This window comes from Hyaena hyaena, unplaced genomic scaffold (genome assembly GCF_003009895.1).
Source record: "Hyaena hyaena isolate Hyena2069 unplaced genomic scaffold, ASM300989v1 scaffold_2, whole genome shotgun sequence".
Taxonomy (NCBI): domain Eukaryota; kingdom Metazoa; phylum Chordata; class Mammalia; order Carnivora; family Hyaenidae; genus Hyaena; species Hyaena hyaena.
Window position 1 is genome coordinate 10,043,904 of NW_024080634.1, and position 20,331 is coordinate 10,064,234.

The 20,331-nt window shown below is 46.3% G+C and overlaps 1 protein-coding gene across 1 annotated transcript in view; it reads left to right on the plus strand.

Annotated features, from left to right (window-relative positions):
- The window catches only part of BACE2 (beta-secretase 2), an 83,064-nt gene extending 63,816 nt beyond the window's left edge, over nucleotides 1-19,248 (plus strand). The window contains exon 9 of the mRNA XM_039229899.1: nucleotides 18,754-19,248. Coding sequence (XP_039085830.1) covers nucleotides 18,754-19,007 — 254 coding nt within the window. The 3' untranslated portion in view covers nucleotides 19,008-19,248. The remainder of the gene's footprint in view (nucleotides 1-18,753) is intronic.
- Nucleotides 19,249-20,331: the final 1,083 nt, after the last annotated feature.

The following is a 20,331-nucleotide window of genomic DNA, read 5'->3' on the forward strand; positions in this document are numbered from 1 at the left end:
GGAGAGTTGATGGGTGGGTCATCCCCCTAAGCTCGAAAACGCATGTAGATGAACAGTGTGCTAGAATGGGGTGTCTGCACAGTAGGGAGGAGGGGGGTCGGGTACACCTGGCAGTAGCCCAGGCTGGTGTGGACAAGGCCAGTGCCGGACGTGGACGTGAGATGGAATCTCCGGGGAGGCATGGAGCGCGCGTGACCCGGCAGTGGCCAGGCGCCGCCATGCTTCCGGGCAGGATTCCGGGAACTCACAAATCCTGGCACTTTGATTCGGAGTTGGCGGCTCACATGCCGAGGGAGAGGAAAAAAACAAGCAAATGTGAGGCAGCCAAAGAATGGACAACAAGGGGCTGGAAGAGAAGAAAGTCAGAGGCTGGAGTGAAATACAGTAACACAATGCAGTGCAGGGGTGGAGGGGTGCGGATTTGATGCAAACATCCTTAGACACTAGGCATAGTGACCGGACAGGCAAGGAGGCTGAGACTAACTGTGCTGGTCGCTTCAACCCTGAGCCCCACCTTCCCTGGGATCTAAAACCAATGGAAGGCTTTGGGGGGGGGGGGGGGGGCACGCAGGTGAAAGTGTATGGGCAAGTGTCAGATGATCGCAGCTGGTTTATTCTGGAGGCGAGATTTCAGTTATTATTTACTACTCGGATCGTGGTCACAAGACGAGGATCCTCGTTAAGAAAGCAGGTCAGTGATGTGTCACAGCCTTGCTTGGACACATTGGCATTCCCAAAGGGTAAAATGACAATTTGGAGACAAGGAGAAGAGAAATAGGGAACAGAAAATTTTACATCCAGAATACTGGCTCGACTCATGCTCTCTAAGTAAAACCACCCAGAGGTGCCTGGGGGGCTCAGTCAGTTAAGCATCCGATCGCAGCTCAGGTCATGATCTCACGGTTCGTGAGTTCGAGCCCCATGTTGGGCTCTCTGCTCTCAGCATGGAGCCTACTTTGGATCCTCTGTCCCCACCATCTGTCTGCCTTGCTTGTGCTCTCTCTCTGTCTCTTAAAAATAAATAAAAACAGGGGCACCTGGGTGACTCAGTTGATTGAGCATCTCACTTTGGCTTAAGTCACAATTTCACAGTTTGTGGGTTCGAGCCCTGCATCGGGCTCTGTGCTGACAGCTCTTCCCTCCTCATGCTCTGTCTCTTTCTCTCTCTCAAAATAACAAATAAACATTAAAAAAAAAAAACCCATGTACATATTTGATTGTTGTAAATATCTTCTTAACCACTACCACAGATCCCTCTGACTTTGCACTGGTGAACAGGTTTGGAATTCTGGAGATCATGTTTACCTTTCCGAGTGCATGAACTGGTTTTAGCCCGTGAGATGTCCCTGGGGGAGACCGTTCTCCGGGCACCACTTGAGACTGCAAGGTCTGAGATGCCGCTCTGTCTCCTGGCTGTGAATATTTTACTTCTTACAACCCAGAGAACTAAGCACTAAAGCAATTTTCCTCACAATTTCTGCTCTCTTGTCAAATACCATTAAAGTAGAGGCTACCGTGGCAACAGCCGTATATGGGCCACTTAATACCGCAGAGAGCGTGTTCACCATGTCTCCTAAGTGAATTGCTGTTGGAAATAGTTGAATATTAAGCATCTCCAGGCAAAGTGACATCCATTCCTGCATTTCAACATGAATTTTTTGTAGGTGCGCTTAGGGAAGTTTTTCTGTTTTGAAAAATGTATATTTAGCGTTTTGGCACTTAAACATTTTATTTTACCAGCTGTGGGAATATACGCAGATACGTCTCCTCTCCCGTGCAAAGTGTTTAGCCATTAAAGTAATTACTTTTGTCCAAGCTGCAGTTAGGATCAGACAGTGGCCTCTGGCGCTGTCAAATGGAAGAGAGACACCGCTTTTTCTTCTTTTGAAAAGTGTTCATTTTTAATTCATAACATGCTTTAAATAACAAAGAAAATGGTTTAAGTCACAGGAAGTCATGTGCTTTGTACACACATTTGGAATACCCCGATTTAACAAATGCTAACGTTTTGTCATATTTTCTTCAAAGATTTGTCATAAACACAGAAAATCTAGTTAAAGCCCCACCCCATTGCCTTCCCCTGAGTTACCCTTTACCTGGAAGCTGGTGTATATTCGTATAATTACTACACACTCTACGTTTCACTACATAGTTATGAGTACCTTGCATTAGTTGTCTCTTGCTTGGTAACAACCTAGCCCCCAATTTAGCGGCACTTTGTGACCTTGTGCAGGTGCTGAAGGTCAGGAATCGAGGAGTGGCTTTGCTGGGTGGTTCTGGTCTAGGGTCTCGTGTGAGGCTGGAGGGGCGTCTGGATAGCTCACTCTCGTGGTGGGTGGGAGGAGCCCTCCATTCCTTGCCGTTTGGACCTCACACCAGGCTTCCCTGAAAATACTTAAGACCAGTCATATGTGGTCACCCGGGAGGAAGTGATTCCGGGGAGTAAGAGAGCCCCAAGACAGAAGCCACAGTCTTTTCCCAACCAGTTGAAAGTGACGTACTGTGACTTCGGCCCTATTCTGTTGGTTGCACAGAACCACCGTGGTGCATTGTGGGAGGGGATAACATGTAAGTAAATACCAGGGAGCGGGGATTGTTGGTGTCACCTTAGAAGCTGTCTGCCATATACCTGTGAGGGAGTTCCACTGTAACAACCAGCGTTGGTTGGTTGGTTGGTTGGTTGGTTGGTTGGTTGTGGGTTTTCAGTGTTTTAAAATGTATATGGGGGCACCTGGGTGGCTCAGTTGGCTAAGCGTCAGAGTTCAACTCAGGTCAGTCTCGCGGTTCGTGGGTTCAATCCCCGCTTCGGGCTCTGTGCTAACAGCTGACAGCCTGGAGCCTGCCTCAGATTTTGTGTACCTCTTTCTTCCCCCCGCCCATCTCTCTTGCTCTCTCGCTTGCTCTCTTTCTTGCTCTTGCTCTCAAAAATAAGTAAACATCTTAAAATTTTAAGAAAATAATTATTAAAAAATATGAAATGTATATGAATGCTATATGGTAGTATATACAATACATCCTTTGCAACCTGCTTTATTGCTGAGCATTACATTTTCTAGATTTTCTGTGCTGATATGAGGTCACCCATTCTGCTGCTGTACAGTATCCTATTGTATGAATGTACCCAGATTATTTACCCAGTCCTGCCTCGATTACCTTCTGCATCGTTACGCATATTTGCAATCATCAGCAATACCTCAGCGAACATCTTTCCACCTGTGAATGAGATCTTCTGAAAATGGAATTTCTAGATGCTTTGGTTTGCCAGCCTTCAGCATTACTGGCTGCTGTCAGATTTGTCTTCCAGGTAGCTGGACCATCAGAATTACATAAGAGTAAGTCCCTCAAAGTATTGTATTATATTTGTTCTCTTTTTGTTTTTGCTTTTTGCCAATCTGTATGTGTGACATAGGGTCACAGTTTGATTACTTCTGAGATGACACAACTTTTGATATTGATGGGGTGTCTGAGGTTTTTTTCTTATGGTGAATTTTTGTACTAATAGCTTATGGACACTTTTCTACCATCTATTTTATTGATGGCTACACGTTCTTTTTTTTTTTTTTTTTTTTTTGGTAATGTTTATTCTTTTATAGAGAGAGGGAGATACAGAATCTGAAGCAGCTCCAGGCTCAGAGCTGACAGCACAGAGCCTGATGTGGGGGCTTGAACGCACAAACCATGAGATCATGACCTGAGTCAAAGTTGGTTGCTTAACCTCCTGAGCCACCCAGGTGCCCCGATGGCTACATGCTCTTAATTTTTGGTCCATTAATTTTGGGGGGGTTATGTGGTGAATATCTGCTAGTCTCTCGACTTCTTTTGTTTCTATTGTCTCTTATTTACATTTAGATTTAGTGAAATAAAGTGCACAAATCTCTTCGTTATGGCTTTTACTCTGTACCTTATTTAAGAAATTTTTCCTTAATCTAAGAAAACAGTTTTTTTAGCTAAGATACTGTATAACCCCCCCATTTTCTCATAGTATGAGTAAGAATCTAATTTTTATAAGGGCAATCAGTTTTCTCAGTACCATTTATGGAATAAATACATTTTCACCTGATAGTCTCAATATTTTAGTATAAAAATTTTTAATATACAGAAAAGACTAAATTTAATAATTTTTATATTTTGATATATATTAGTGTATGTGTGTACGTAGTTCTCATTTGAGCCATTTGCAAGTCGGTTGCAAATATCATGACATTTTACTCCATGATACCTCACCACAAATATCTCTTAAAAATAAGGACAGGCTCGTATATAACCATAATACCATTATGACTTCTAAAAAGTTAACAATATTTACATTGTAATATTATGTAATATCTAGGCCATATTCAGATTTCCTCAGTTATCCCAAAAATGGTTTTCTTAGCTGTTCTTTCCCCCCACCCCCCGAAAGCCATTTGTTTTGTAGCATATATCCTGTTTAGATTTGTCTAGATTTTTCCTAATGGTATCATTTAACATGTTCCTTTAACCTCACATTTCTGTAAACTTGGCTTGGTTTTAGATTCAAGTTAACTAATTAAATAATTTTAATAACATGTTTCTTGTATACCAAGACCCAATATATCTCTGGATCTATTCTTTCTTTTTTGTTTTCAAGTTTATTTATTTATTTTGAGAGAGAGAGAGAGGACAAGTGGGAGAGGGGCAGAGAGAGAGAGAGAGAGAGAGAATCCTGAGCAGGGTCCATTCTGTCAATGTGGAGCTGGACGTGGGGCTCGAACCTGCGAACTATGAGATCACGACCTGAGCAGAAACCAGGAGTCTCACGCTCCACCACCTGAGCCACCTGGATGCCCCGGATACATTATTTCTGAACATTCTCTTCTATCCCCCTGGTGTAGTTGCCTGACCCTGTGCTATAACATGTAGTTTAAAATCTGTAGTCATAATGAGACCTACTATCCCACAGCGGCTCAACTCTTCTCCTTATTCTTCTTTAGATGGTCCTGGCTACTTTTGTCCTTTTATTCAGCTTGCCAAGATGTCTGAAGAACTTGTTGGGATTTTGATTGGAACTGCACTGGATTTATAGATTAACTTGGGAAGAAATCAAATCTTTATTATACAAGTCTTTTCCCCCATGAATGTGCTAAGTCTACTTGTTTAGGTCTTCTTTTATGTCCTACAGAGTTTTGTGGTTTCCTTCAAGAAGGTCTTACACATATACCTCTTGCTTAGATACCTATTTTGATTGTTTGGTATACAGGAAACACAGGGTTTGCTTTTGTATATTAATCTTCTATCCAGTCACATCAACAAAAAATAGTTGTTAGAGTCACTTGGATTGTCTGTGAATGCAGTCCTGTAGTCTGGTACATGGAGTAGGCTTGTGGGATTCCCTTCTAACTCTCAGTTAAGGGATTCTCAGTTTGTTGGAATCGTTTAGTATGAATGGAAAAACGGTTTGGCATTTTCTACTAATGTTAAACGTATTCCTCCTCTGTGATTCAGCAGCTGCACTCTTAGGTATATGCAGTGTGGAAATGAATGTGTTCTCCACCCAAAGACCTGACCAGAAGCAGCTTTATTCATAAAACAAACTGAAGGACATTATTCAGTAATTACAGTATTGCGTGAAACCGCCATTTTCATCAAGCTAAAAACAGTTCAAAGCGCAACAAAGGAAAATGGATAAACAGATTATGACACGGCAGTTATACTTAAGCTGAAGACTGTACTTTAGGATTTAAGTTTCATCTTCCCCACTTCTTAAAAAAATGTCTTTAATGTTTATTTTTGAAAGAGAGAGACACACACACAGAGCACAAGCAGGGGTGGTGCAGAGAGATAGGGAGACACAGAATCGGAAGCAGGCTCCAGGCTCCGAGCTGTCAGCACAGAGCCCAGTGCAGGTCTCAAACTCATAAACCACAAGATCATGATCTGAGCTGAAGTTGGATACTCAACTGACTGAGCCATCCAGGTACCCCTCATTTTTCCCTAATTCTTTTTTTTCTTTTAATTTTTAATGTTGTTTTTACTTATTTCTGAGAGAGACAGACAGACAGAGTGAACAAGGGAGGGTCAGAGAGAGAGGGAGATACAGAATCTGAAAGAGGCTCCAGGCTCTGAGCTGTCAGCACAGAGCCCGACACGGGGCTTGAACCCATGAACCCCAAGATCACGGCCTGAGCCAAAGTCAGACACTTAACTGACTGAGCCACCCAGGCGCCCCTTTTCCCCAATTCTTGAAGCATAATTTAACTATGTGTGGATTCTAGGGTGACCAATTTCTCCTAGTGTTTTGAAGATGCTATTTCCATATTTTCTGGCCAATATTACATCTGTCAAAAGTCAGTTTCAGGTGTCATACTTTAAATGGCCATCTGTTTCTTTTCTCTGCTTGCTGTTCAGAGTTATGTTAAATTTTTAGTCTTCCTGGAGTTTCACCATGATATGTGTAGGTACAGATTGCTTTTCATCTTTAAAAATTTTTTTCATGTTTTTATTTATTTCTGAGAGAGCAACAGCGTGAGCAGGGGAGGGTCAGAGAGAGAGGGAGACACAGAATCTGAAGCAGGCTCCAGGCTCTGAGCTAGCTGTCAGCACAGAGCCCGACACAGGGCTTGAACCCACGAACCGTGAGATCATGACGTGAGACAAAGTCCGACGCGTAACCGACTGAGCCACCCAGGTGGCCCCAGATTGTTTTTCATCTTGCTCAGGACTCCTTGTGCTCTCTGAATGTAAGGATTCATGTTTTTTATCATCAATCCTTGAAAGTTCTCAGCTGGTACCTTCTCCACTATTGCCTCACACCCATTTTTACTAGTTTTTTCTTTTGGATCTCCTGACATAAGTTTTGAGATATTCCCTCCATGTCCCTTGACTTTTCACTCCTACTTTCTCCTCTTTATCTTTGCTGTATTCTGTGTCGTTTCTGCAGATATACCCTGTATTGCCCTAATTCTCTCCTCAGCCGTGTTCAGTCTACCACTTAAAACTATTCAGAGTTTTTCATTGCATTGACTGTAGTTTTCATTTCTGGAAATTACACTTTGTACTTTTTCAAATACACTAGTTACCTTTTCTGTAAATTTTGTTCTGTAAATATTGTTGTGGCTTGTATTTCCTTTATCTCCATTCTGTTATTTGATTTTTGAGAATGGCCAGATCATGTTCAAATTACAGTGCATTATATAGCGTCCCTGTCTATCAGATGGAATTATGAGTACTCAGAGTGTTCCCTCATTATTTTTTTATTTATTTATTTTGAGAGAGAGAGGAAAGGAGGGAGAGAACCAGCGGGGGAGGAGCCGTGAAGGGGGGCAGAGGATCCAAAGCAGGATCTGCACTGACAGCAGAGAGCCCAAGGCGGGGCTCAGACTTGTAGATTGTGGTCATGATCTGAGCCACCGAATGAGCCACCCAGGCGGACCCCCCATTATTTTTTGAGAGTCATAATCTTCTGTTACATGGCTGTTCTCTACTTTATTGATCAATTCCTTATTGATGATTTAAGTTGTTTCTAGTCTCCTGTTGTTATAAACAGTGTTGCAGGGAATACCCTTTGTCTGTGTTTATGTGCACATAGGAAAGCAAAACTCTAGGTTAGGGTACTGGAAGTAGACTTACTGGGTTAAAGGGTCTTAGAATATAAGAATTTGTAATCTTTTTCTTTAATGATTATTTATATTTGAGAGAGTGTGCAGGCATGGGAGGGGCAGAGAGAGGAGGACAGAGGATTTGAAGCAGCCTTCGCCCTGACAGCAGCGAGGCCGATGTAGGTGCGGCTCGAGCTCACGAACTGTGAGATCATGACTCTTAGCTGACTGAGCCACCCGGGCGGCCCAAGATTTGTAATCTTCACGGGTATTGTCACCTTGCCTTCTGAGGAGGTCATACTCTTTTATACCTGTGGCTGTACCAGTTTTCTAGTGACATACCCGGTGGCCGGACTCTCCAGTCGGCCCCACCAACAAGCTGTTGTCACGCTTTGGGGAAGTTGGCCAGTCTGATGGGTGAAGGTTATCTCCGTGTAGTTTTAATTTATATTACTTTCTATGTGTGACGTTGAGTTGATGTGTCTAGGCCATTTTTTTTTTTCATTTTCTGTGAACTGCATGCTCATATCCTTTCCCCATTTTTTTTCTGTTGGGTTTTTAGTTATATTGATTTGTAGAATCTCTGTGGTGTAATGGAGTAATTAACTATTTGGAGGAAAATAACTATAATCCATACTTCAATTCTACAGTATTTAAAAACTTTGCTGATAATGAATTTTATTATAAAAGTACTTTTATGTATTTAAATATGTCAGTCTTTTGCTTTAAGGCTGTTAGGTTTAAAGTCATATTTTAAAAAAATTTTTTTAATGTTTGTTTATTTTTGAGAGACAGAGAGAGAGAGACAGAGTGCAAGTGGGGGAAGGGCAGAGAGAGGAAGACACAGAATCTGAAACAGGCTCCAGGCTCTGAGCTGTCAGCACAGAGCCCGACATGGGGCTCCAACCCATGAACGGTGAAATCATGACTGGAGCTGAAGTTGGATGCTCAACTGACTGAGCCATGCAGGCACCTCAGTTTCTTTTCATTAGTCTTCTTTATTCGAAACTTCCCTGCTGTTATTTCTTAATTTTATCTTCCTTTATGAACGTTTCAATCCGCCTGAGTAAAAAACCTGTGTTAGTATTTTAGTGAGTTTTTAGTCGCATTAAACACTGCTCTTATATATTCTCCCAGAGTCTCTATTTTCCTACCATTTACGGAGAGCTGATCTCTTTGATTTTGCGTCTGCTCCTCTCCTGCAGCGGATTTTCTTCTCACTTGGTTTGCAGCTATTTGTTGTGAGCTTATCTTTAGTGGGAAAGCTTTTTTCTTTTTCCTTTGGAAGAGAATTCAGCGTACCTTGGGTTATAAAAATGTTACTATCAACCAATTTTGCATTTGTTTCTGCTGAGTGCAAGGCGATGAGAACTTGAGGATTTCTGCGCCAAGCTGTGTCCGTTTCGATGCCAGCCCTGCTCAGGGCGGTGGCCGGGAGGCCCTGCTTCTCACAGGAGACTCTCTCTTGCCCTTCCGCTCCTCTGACCTCAGGCGGATTCCGGCTTCCTCTGCCAGCAAACCAGGCTCTCTCATCCATCCCCATGGTGGTGGCATCAAGTCTTTTGCCCTTCCCCTCCCCCCGTCCCTGGGCTTTGGATCCCCAGCTCTAGGACCTATTTTGGGGCTCATCTACATATTTAAAAATACGAGTTTATCATCTTTTCTATGTCTTGTAGTAGGAGGAATCTCTCGGTGCCAGCTAGCACTTGGCAGGGCGCAAATCGTCGGGAGCTTCCTCTCTCTCTCTCTCTCTCTCTCTCTCTCTCTCTCTCTCTCTCTCGATGCCTTTTATTTGGTTTTCCTAATAACCACTGTTTGTCTGATAACACTCAGCTGTGGGCCTCAGCTTTCCTCTGAGGGTTGGGGCAGGAGAAGTGCCGGAGGGCTCTCTGAGGACTTCGCTGCGGAGATTTTTAAACTACATCGTGGCCCACAGCCTCCCCTCCTTTTTCAGCCAGGGTGTATCAGAATGGTGGTGGGTGGGAGGGTGATGGTTATTTTGGAAGAAGATCCACAGATGCTTCTCTTCTGCTGCCCTGCCTCTCCTCGCCTCACCCCCCCTCCCCCAACCCCTACAGAGCATCACTATTCTAGTCTCAGATCAATGCCGGATAAATAAGGTGACGGTCACTGTGTGTCACAGAGCTGGCCGGCCTGGGGCTTCGGCGTATAGATAGCCTCACAGGTCGGCCGCAGAAGCTCCAGGCCGGAGCACCGTGAGATGCCTCTGTGTTGGCCGGGCCAAGTGTCCTAGAGCCAGGAAGATAATAGAGTGCGAAGATTGACAGCTCGCTCTTAATGTAGCCAAAGCTTCTGAAATACCACCCATCTCTTTTTATAGATTGAGACATTTAGCACCCAAGAGCTGTATAGAGTTGAGCTTTTACAACTCAAGGCATATCATGGATTGTGGCAGTCATTTCGCTGTGAATTTCCTTGCGCACGTTGAAAGTGGATCATCTGGTACATAGTCCTGTTTAAAAATAGGAAAGTTAGCTGTTAAGAACAGAGTCCCAGAGCAGGGCCTCTGCCGTCTACTTAGAATATAATCAAAAGACTACAAACCCAAGGGCCCCCAAAGACCTGAGTCAGAGAGTTTCTGTTCCTCACTTTATAGGAAAAACCACTGAGGACTGGGGTAGTGAGTGGCTTTCATGTGGCTGCAGAGCAAAATGGCCCTGGGTCTAGGGTGCCTGTTCTGGAACTCTGGAACATTCTTCCAAGTGAAGCACGGATACTCAGAAGGCATCTCGGTACCAAAGAGTCAGTCTGCGGAGATGGGTCACTTTTTTTTTTTTTTTTTTTTAATTTTTTAAATTTTTTTCTAGGAGAGAGAGACATAGCATGAGCAGGGGAGGGTCAGAGAGAGAGGGAGTCACAGACTGAAACAGGCTCTGGGCTCTGAGCTGGCAGTCAGCACAGAGCCCGATGCGGGGCTCGAACCCACGAACTGCGAGATCATAACCCAAGAGAAAGTCGGACGCTTAACCGACTAAGCCACCCAGGCGCCCCATGCGTCACTTTATTTTATGTGCCCTGGCAGAAAAAAGCCAACCATGGACATTTTTATAGTTGGTAAATCGGTGTATCTTCCTCAGGTGCTCATTATCAACTGGGTCCTGATCTTCTGGAAGGTAGAACCGAGAAAATGCATAATTAAAATCTTAGTCCAAGTCACCGATGAAAGATTTAAAATAACAAGATATTAACAAGTGATGCTGAGGAAGCACTGACCTCACCCCAGGCTCTGTGCTTTCTCTGAGCTTGGTTATCCATTCACTAAGACTGCGATTTATAAGTCCTGTTCCCATCCCCCACTTTACAGATAAGGAAACTGAGGGACAAAGTTAAGGGAGTTGGCTAAGATGACACAGGTCATACGTGGGAACTAGGATTTGAGCCCCAGACGTCTGACCCCGGGGTCCACACTCTTAACCAGTATGTAGGATGGCCTCATGATTCCAGTATAAAAAATTAAAATCTATTCCACGATCATAGAATAACTAGTATATATAATCTATGTGCAAATCATCCAGTGAATGGAAAACATCCTCCAGAAGTCATTTTAAATCAACTTTCTCTTAATTTTTTTTAAACTAGTTTAAAGTCTGTTTATTTTGAGAGAGAGCAAGCCCAAGTGAGGAAGGAACAGAGAGTGGGGAGAGATTCCCAAGCAGGCTCTGAACTGTCAGTGCAGAGCCCGATGTGTGGCTTGAAGTCATGAACTGTGAGATCATGACCTGAGCCAAAATCAAGAGTCGGACCCTTACTAGGGGCGCCTGGGTGGCTTAGTTGGTTAAGCGTCCGACTTTCGCTTAGGTCATGATCTCGCGGTTCGTGGGTTCGGGCCCCGCGTCGGGCTCTGTGCTGACTGCCAGCTCGGAGCCTGGAGCCTGTTTCAGAGTCTGTATATCCCTCTCTCTCTGACCCTCCCCTGCTCACGCTGTCTCTCTCTCTCCTAGAAATAAATAAAACATTTTTTTAAAAAATTAAAAAAAAAAGAGTCGGACCCTTACTCGACTGAGCCACCCAGGCACGCCCTCCTCTTAGTTTTTTAAAAAATTTATTTACATAAGTAGCCTGTATACCCAATGTAGGGCTCAAACTCACAACCTCGATCTCCAGGGTTGCACGCTTTTCGGACTGAGCCAGCCAGGCACCTGTCCTTTAATGTGAAGTAGCTACTTGGAAAATGTGAGGATGTGTTTCCAGAGAATACATTTTGACTGGCGACCTTAAATGGGTGCTATTTTTCAAACACTTAAAACATTTTTTTCTGATTGAATAAGTACATGTTGAAGAAAATTTGACTTTGTTGAGGGTTTTTATGTATTTTTATCATATATATGTATATATGGAAAATATATATGACCTTGATTATTCTCCTTGAAGCGCAAATGCTAGAATTAACCCCCCTGGTACCTAGCACATCTGAGCTTGATTTTGGTCTTTTTATTTTTGTTTGTTCTATAAGTGAAATCATATCATATGTGTTCTTTTGACTTTCCTTTTTAAAAATTTTTTAAGTTTATCTTTATTATTTTCAGAGAGAGAGAGAGCAAGCAGGGAAGGGGCAGAGAGGGAGAGCGGGAGACAGAATCCCAAGCAGGCTTAGTGCCGTCAGTGCAGAGCCCAATGCGGGGCTTGAACTCACAAGCTGTGAGATCATGACCTGAGTGAGCAGACGTCAGGAGTGGGACACTTAACTGACTGAGCCACCCCGGCGCCCCTCTGTTACAGACTTCTTAACCTAATTCCGCTCTGGTCAGGGAACAAGGTATGAACTGAATTCTCGAAAATTGCTTGAAACTTGTCATTCGGCCCAGAATGTAGCCTGTATTGGTAAATGTGCTCTTGAAGACAGTGTGTGTTGGGCTGCGTGAGTGCAGTGATTGCCAGTGAGGTCAGGCGGGTGGGGTGCTGCTGGGGTGGCCCCCACGCTCACGCCTCTCCTGCCAGCAGTGACAGGGATGCTGAAGTGTCCGTCTTGGTGGGTCTTCATGAGCTTCTGCTGTGTCTTTATTCTCGTTTCCTACGTTTCGGAGCTCTTCTTAGGTGCGTAAGCCCTTAGTATTGCCCTGCCTGTTGGTGCCTTGAAGCTTAACCCTGAGGAAATGACGGCCTTCATTCCTGGCTTTCCTTTTGATCTAATTCCAGAGTCTCTGCACTGTCTCTGGGGCATTTAGACCTGAGACTGGCAGATGGCAGCCTGAGGCCCGATCTGGCCTGTCGATGGTTTTCTATGACCTCTAAAGAGGGTTTTACTTTTTTAAAAAAATGTTTTATTTATTTTTGGGAGAGAGAGACAGCGTGAGCAGGGGAGGGTCAGAGAGAGAGGGAGTCACAGAATCTGAAGCAGCTCCAGGCTCTGAGCTGTCAGCAGAGCCAGACGCGGGGCTCAAATCCACGAACCGTAAAATCATGAGCTGAGCCAAAGTCGGAGGCTTAACTAACTGAGCCACACAGGTGCCCCAAAATGGTTTTACATTTTTAAAGAGGTGTGAAAATAATCAGAAAAGAATGGGATGGGAATCCTCTGTGGCCCCCAGATCCTGAACATTTACTGTCTGGTCCTTCCTAGAAATGTTTGCCGACCCCCCCCGGGTTTAGACTATTTCATGTGGTGATTGCTGCCTGTTTTCTGTTGTCCTCTGACTTCCCCCCGCCTTTTTCTGATGCCTTTGGGATTGAGTATTTATATTTTTCTTTATCTCAGCGACTTTATGAGCCGCACTTGTGTGGCGGTCACTGTGGGGTCTGGAGCGCGCAGCTCTGACTGGCACAGCACCCCGCTTCAGGTAGTGAAGGGCCCCGCGGGCGTGCACTTGCCCGTCCCCCGCCGCCCCGTCCCCCAATGTTGCTGTCACACGTTGTACTTGGGCGTGTGTTAGAAACCACCCTCTACACTGGTGTTATTTTTGCTTTCAGCCGGTTCTCTTCCTAAGTGTTTAAAGTGACAAGTGGAGATGTGATGAGTCTGGTGCTTCCTGCAGGTCCCTGCTGCCATCTGACATCGCAATTTCTGCTTGACGGGCTGGCTTTGCTGTGGTCTTAGTGCAGTTGGCTGTGGTTTCTGTCTTTTTTTGGTCAGCTTTGTTGGAATCTGTGATTGGCAAATAAAAGCTATGTACATTGAAGGTATAAACTTGATGTTTTGATGTATATGTTGTGAAATGATCACTGCAAGCTAATACATCCATCACCTACCTCACAAAGGTACTATTTCCTTCCTTCCTTCCCTCCCTCCTTCCTTTCCTTTTCTTCCTCCCTCCTTCCTCCTCTTCTTGTCTTTTTTCTTTTCTTCCTCCTTTCCTTTCTTCTTCCCTTCCCTTCCCTTCCCTTTACCTTCCCTTTACCTTCCCTTTACCTTCCCTTTACCTTACCTTACCTTCCTCAAAATCTACCTCCACAACTCCACTGTCTGCTTCTGAGTTGAACAATTCCACATATAGGTAAGATCCTGCACTATTTGTCTTTCCCTGTCTGACTTATGTCACTTAGCATAATGTCCTCCAAGTTTATCTGTGTGTGTGTGTGTGTGTGTGTGTGTGTGTAAGTTTATTTCTCTTTCTTTTGAGACAGAGAAAGAGAGCGTGCCAGGGACAGGAACAGGCAGAGAGAGCGCGCGCACCAGGGATGGGCAGAGAAAGAGGGAGAGAGAATCCCAAGCAGGCCTCACCGCTAGTGCAGAGCCTGATGCAGGGCCGAGTCCCACAACCCTGCATCCTAACCTGAGCCGAACTCAAGAGTAGGACACTTAACTAACTGAGCCCCCCAGGTGCCCCAGGATTTCTTCTTTCTTGAGGCTGGATGATAATACCTTAATGTGTGTGTCTCGTGATAAGTTCTTGCAGCTTGTCTATGTCCGGAAACATCTTTATCTTCACTTTAAAAGACCCTCTTGCTCGGTACGGAATTCTAGATTGACAGGTTTTCCCTTCCAGCACTTGAAAGCTGTTGTTACCCAGCCTTGTAGCCTGTGTTACTTCTGACGTGAAGTTTGCTCTAATTCTTTTTGTTCCTTTGTACAGAATATTTTGTTTTGCTCTCTATGCTTTTGAGATTTTCTCTTTGTCACCGGTTTTCAGCAGTTCACGGGTGTAATCTGCTTCACGTTTCTTATGCCTGGGGATCTCTGAGCCTCTCGGATCTGTGACCTTACTGGTTCCTTCAAGTTTGGAAAGGTTTGCGGTATTATTGCTTACGATATTTTTTCTGCCTCCCATCCATCCCTCCCCTTCTCTGGGTCCTCTGAGCGTGGATAGGTAGCCTCGTCCTGTGCTCCTAGGTTACTCATGCTCTCCCTTTATGTTTTCAGGAATTTGCCCTCTGTTTCATGGATAGTTTCTACAGCATTTTCAAGTTTACTGGTCTTTTTCTTCTGCAGATATATTTTCTATTAACATCATGCAGTGTGTTTCTCCTCTTACACACTGCAGTTTTTATCCATGGAAATTTGACTTGGGTCTTCGTTGCAGCTTCTATGTCTCCAATTAACACGTCTGACATGACTCCTGTGTCTCTATTCAGCGCATCCGATATTCCCTCCAGCGTCCTGAGTGGAACGCAGTTACAGTAACTGTCTTCATATCCTGTCTGCTAATTCTACCATCGGGGTCATTTCTTGCCAAGTTTCATAGGATTGCTTCCTTCCCCTCCTTGTTACAGACTGTTTTTCTACTTCTGTGTGAATTATGAATTGTGTTTTCATGCTCCTTTGCATACTTGATTTTTTTTTTATTGGAGTCCAGATATCATGAGTTTCACCTTGTTGAATGCTTGTGATCGTACACTTTACAGGAAATATGTATGTGGTGTTTGCCTCCATTTCTGTCAAGCAGCTCCTAAAACTGGGAATTTCCAACAAGGAAAGAATGTTGTCTTTTGTTAGTTAATAAGGTGACTTTGGAAGCATCTAAGGGCTGGAACTTTCCGTCCCTCCCCCACACCTGCAGGGAGGGAGAGGTGCTGGAGGTTGAAGCCATCTCCACCAGCCAGTGACTTTATCCAGCATGTCTGTGCAACAAACTCACTAGGAAAATCCAAAAGTAGAGGGTTTGGAGCAGGTGACTGTGTGGAAACGTGGGGAACCCTCTTTCCCCAGACCTCTTCCATCAGGTGGTTCCTGAGTTATGTCCTTTTATAATAAACCAGTAATCCACTAAGTACCCAGTTTCTCTGACTTCTGTGAGCCGCTCTCGCAAATGAATCGAGCCCCGTCAAGGTAGGGGTGGTTGGTACCTCTGGCCTGTAGCGCGTAGGTCAGAAGCACAGGTAACAATCAGGGCTTTTAACTGAAGGCTGGGGTTTGGGGGCCGGCCTTGTGGGACTGAGCCCTTCACCTGTGGGATCTGATGCTGCTTCCGGCAGACAGTGTCAGAATTGAGTTGAATTTGTGGACACCCTGCTAGGGTGTGATACTTGCCTGTTGGTGACTTAAGCCCCAGTATGTTGAAATGGGGTCCAGGCATCCAAAAGAGTGCTGAGTACTTCTGTATTCCTGCGGATATTCTCCAGATGTGCTCCTAGGTCACATCTTAAGTTAGAGTCCTGCTGTGTCTTGCCTTTTTTTTTTTTTTTATTCTTTTTTTTTTTTTTTTTTTTTTTTTTTCTTTTTTTTTTTTTTTTTTTTGAGAGATAGAGCGGGAGCAGGGGAGGGGCAGAGAGACAGGGAGAGAGAATCCCAAGCAGGATAGCATAGGGCTTGATCTCTGGAACCAGGAGACTGATGAGCGAAACAAAGGCAAGAGAAATGTAGCTTTAGTTAAATTTAAGTTAAATTTCCTTACAGCTCCCAGCACCCTGACACACCCCTGAAACTTGCAGAGTGGGACCTTGCTCAGGGAATTCATGTCTGCCTTACTGCCTTACTGTTTTTGTGGTATTAAAGACCAAAAGTAACCTTATCCTGACAGCAGCGAGCCCCTCAAGGTCCTGAGAGCCTTGCTTCCCAATTCCTTGGAGACTCCCCCGTCCCTGAGCCCCGCTAACTTAAACGTCTGTGATCAGTCACTCCTCACAGTCCCCATGCAGCTCTGCCTGCCCGCGGGTCCCGTCACTGTGCTGTAGTAAAACCACCTTTGGCACCAAAGACGTCTCAAGAATTCTTTCCTAGCCGTCTGCTCACGACCCCTAGTCCATAATTTCATCGTTTCAGCACCTGTACATGGGGCTGTGAGTCTTTTCACCCTCCGGACTGTGCAGCCCTCGTGAGTCCTTTCTCTTCTCTTCCCTTACTCGCGCTTCAGGGGCTCTTCGAGAAGTTTGGTCTTCATGGACACTCTCACGTCGATTGCCGGGCTGTAGTCCTCTAGCCGATGGCTACCCCACAGGGAGGAGAAAGCCTGCGCTTTGGCTGGAAGTTAGGACGCTGGCCGGAATGGTACTAAGACCCAGCAACTGGGTGCCCTCTCTTCATGCCTGTCCTTATACAGAGTTGTCCGTCTTGGGCACGGGACAGCCCCTTCAGGCACCAGGGACGCTGCCAGTCTTGACGACTGCCGTATGAAGTTTCCTCCTCGTTGGTGTAATGTGAACCCTTCACATCCCTGATCTAGCAGCTTCTGGCCCCAGGACCTCCCCTGGGAGCCGGCTGAAACCGGTTCCCAACTGAACTAACACCCCCAACCAGGGACCACTTCCTAAGAAGTTGTCTGTAAGGATCATACGTGTTGGAATGTTGCTTGCACCATCGTGGATTTCTGTCTGTACTGTTTGTCATCAGTGTCCCCTCCCGACTATTGAAGTTCTCTCTTCTACAAGAAACAGAGCAAACAGACTGAGGCACCCTGTGTCCCACTGTGAATGGCCCTAAAGCAGGACCCTGGTCTAAGGGCCCCTTGTAGAATGTGTTGGGCTACTAACCAGGTGGATTAACTCTCTCCTGATACATTGGATGATTGTCTAAACAGGCCTCCATAAGGAGACCCCATGGGTAGCCAGAGTCCTTTTGTTTCCTTCTTGCCCTAATAAACTGGGTGCTTCTCTGCTCGTTTTTCCTTTTTTAAATTTTTTTTATAGTTCATTTATTTTTGAGACAGCGTGAGCAGGGGAGGGGCAGAGAGAGAGGGAGACACAGAATCTGAAACAGGCTCCAGGCTCTGAGCTGTCAGCACAGAGCCCGACACGGGGCTTGAACCCACAAACCGCAAGGTCATGACCTGAGCGGAAGTCAGATGCTTAACTGACCGAGCTGACCAGGCGCCCCTATCTGCTCTTAACCTTGTTCGTGGGTTCCGTTTATCAGCTCCGTCAGAACACGGTCCCCGGGTTTTAGAAAGGCGGTTACAAGATCATGACCTGAGCCGAAATCAAGAGCGGGACGCCCAACCCACTGAGCCACTCAGGCGCGCAGTGGCTTGTCTTTTAAGCCTCTAAGATCAGGCCAGAGTGGCGTGCAGTCTCTGGTTCCTCTTCCCGTGATAGAGGAGAGACCCTTAATACTCTAGCTCTGCGAATGCTGTGTGAATTGGGTTTGGGTTCTTTTCACTCTGGGAAACGGAGTAAACGGGAAGCAATTGGCGGTAGGTAGAGCTGTCAGCCCCACGTGTGAGCTCAAAGCCCTGCTCCTAAGCCTTTCAAGCCCATCTTTGACCTTCGCTCACTTCTGGTCGGCTCTCTGCTGAAGGCTCTGGGGAGGCCCTCCGGAGACGTGGAATTTCCGTCTACAGCTGCCTCCTGCCCCTCACCATCCTTGTGAACCCCAGCAAGCCCCCAGCCCTGCTTGCCCCCCGCCCCCAGCCCTGCTGAGGCAGGCTGACTGCACTGGGACCATCCCCGAGATCCAGGCAGGCTCTGCCAAGCTCCTTGCCGCAGATCCCGCTCTTCTTCCTCCTTCCTCTCCCTCCTCCCCGGCCGGCCACCCCGTCTCCGTCCTCCTCACCAGGCACTGGGCGCTGCACCTCCACTGGCCGCCCTCCCCCTCCCCCCAGTGCACCTGTGGCTTCTGGATGTGCCCTTTGCACATGGCTGTCAGCAACCACGTGGGTTCAGCGCCTGCAGACCGAGGAAGATGCTCCGCTCCGGTGCGGGCCCTGAACCCCTGAGAGCACGCTGCCGCAGAGGCCCCCTGCCTGGGCCACTGGCTGCTGCCCCTTGAGGCTGTGGTCTCACAGCAAGCGTTATATCTCTTCTGTTAAAGGGCAGAGATGGACTGCTCATTTCACAGCTGTGGATTTTCCCTTTTCTGTCTCCTCAGAGATTGCAGGTGCTCCAGTGTCTGAAATTTCTGGGCCTTTCTCAACAGACGACATAGCCAGCAACTGTGTCCCCGCCCTGCCTTTGAATGAGCCCATTTTGTGGATTGTCTCCTACGCGCTCATGAGAGTGTGTGGAATCATCCTTCTAACCCTGGTTGTCCTGCTGCTGCTGCCGTTGCGGTGCCGGCGCCTGCCCCGGGACCCTGAGGTCGTCAACGATGAGTCCTCGCTCGTCCGGCATCGCTGGAAATGAAGGGCAGAGCCCGCACTCGTGAGCGGCCTTGAACTCTCTGTGAGGAGAATTCCGTTTCAGGTGCAGCAGGAGGGGTCATAAGGCAGGGTGCCTTCCTGTGTCCACTAGTCTTAAATCTGTTCTGCTCCCAGATGCCTTCCAGATTCACTGTATTTTGAGTCTTGATTTTAAAGCTTCCTCCTTCTCCCTCACTTCCGAGAAAAATTATAATAAAAAACACCTCATTCTAAACGAAAACAGAGTGATTTGGGGCTTCAGGCTGTACGTGACTGGTGGTGCCAAACTGGCAAAGGCTGCCACCCAAACCAGCTTTGGCTCGTTCTCCCTTTCCTCCCAGCTCTGGAGAAGGGAGTACATGTGGTTCCTAATCCCTCCTCGCTAACGGGAAGCCTTTCATATTAATTGCATTGAAGGGTATTTTGCGCCAGGCCTCAACCTGGAACAGAGTGTACGAGAGACTCGCAATATGGCGCCTCACAGTATGGCGACAGGGGCAGCAGCCTGGGGCCCGATGCTGTGGCCGTCCTGCCCAATTCGGAGTCGGAAACAGAGCCCTTTCCTGGGTCCCTCTGTGCTCTGAGTGGGAGCCGGAGCCCTCCAGGAGAAGAACATCCCTCCACGGTCTTCACCAGCCGCTTCTGACGACGGGAAGCCTTTTGTCCGTCATGGTAGAGTGCAAGGACAACCTCCTCTTTGTGCTCAGTACTTCTGTAGTGTCGTTGGTCGGACAATAAGAAGCTACCTCCACTGGCTGAGACTTAGCCCAGCCTGGGGCCCTGCCCCCCGGGCGGGGCCGCAGGCAGCCTGCTTGCTGCCCTTGGGCTGAAAGAATCATCATTCCACCACAGGGAGAGTAGCGGGTGCTGGCCTGTTACCCAGCTGGCCATCATCGCACATGCATTCTCTTCCTTAAAATCAACAAGCAGAACTTTGGTGAGCAAAACAGATCCTATTTCGCCAGCTTAGTTGTTTTTCCCAGGTCTGAAGGTAGGTTGGTTATTAACCTTTAGGGAAATAGGGAAATGGCTAACAGCCCATCCTTGTGACCGACTCTTGGGAAGGAAGACACAAGGCATGTGGAGGTCGTGAAGGAACTTGTGCTTTTCCATTGCTCTCAGACCATGTGTCTGCATTTGCTGAACCCCCCGACTCCAGCATAGTCGTCTGAATCCACGAGAACAAATCTGTGGAGCGGTTGACCCGCGTGTGCCCTGCTTTCCTTTGGCGTATTTGGTCTTCAGCAACGAGGTGGGTGTGCAGTGCTGTCTTTATTTGGGGAACCTCCCTCTGGCTGTCATTTATTTGATAAATTAATTTCTTCACC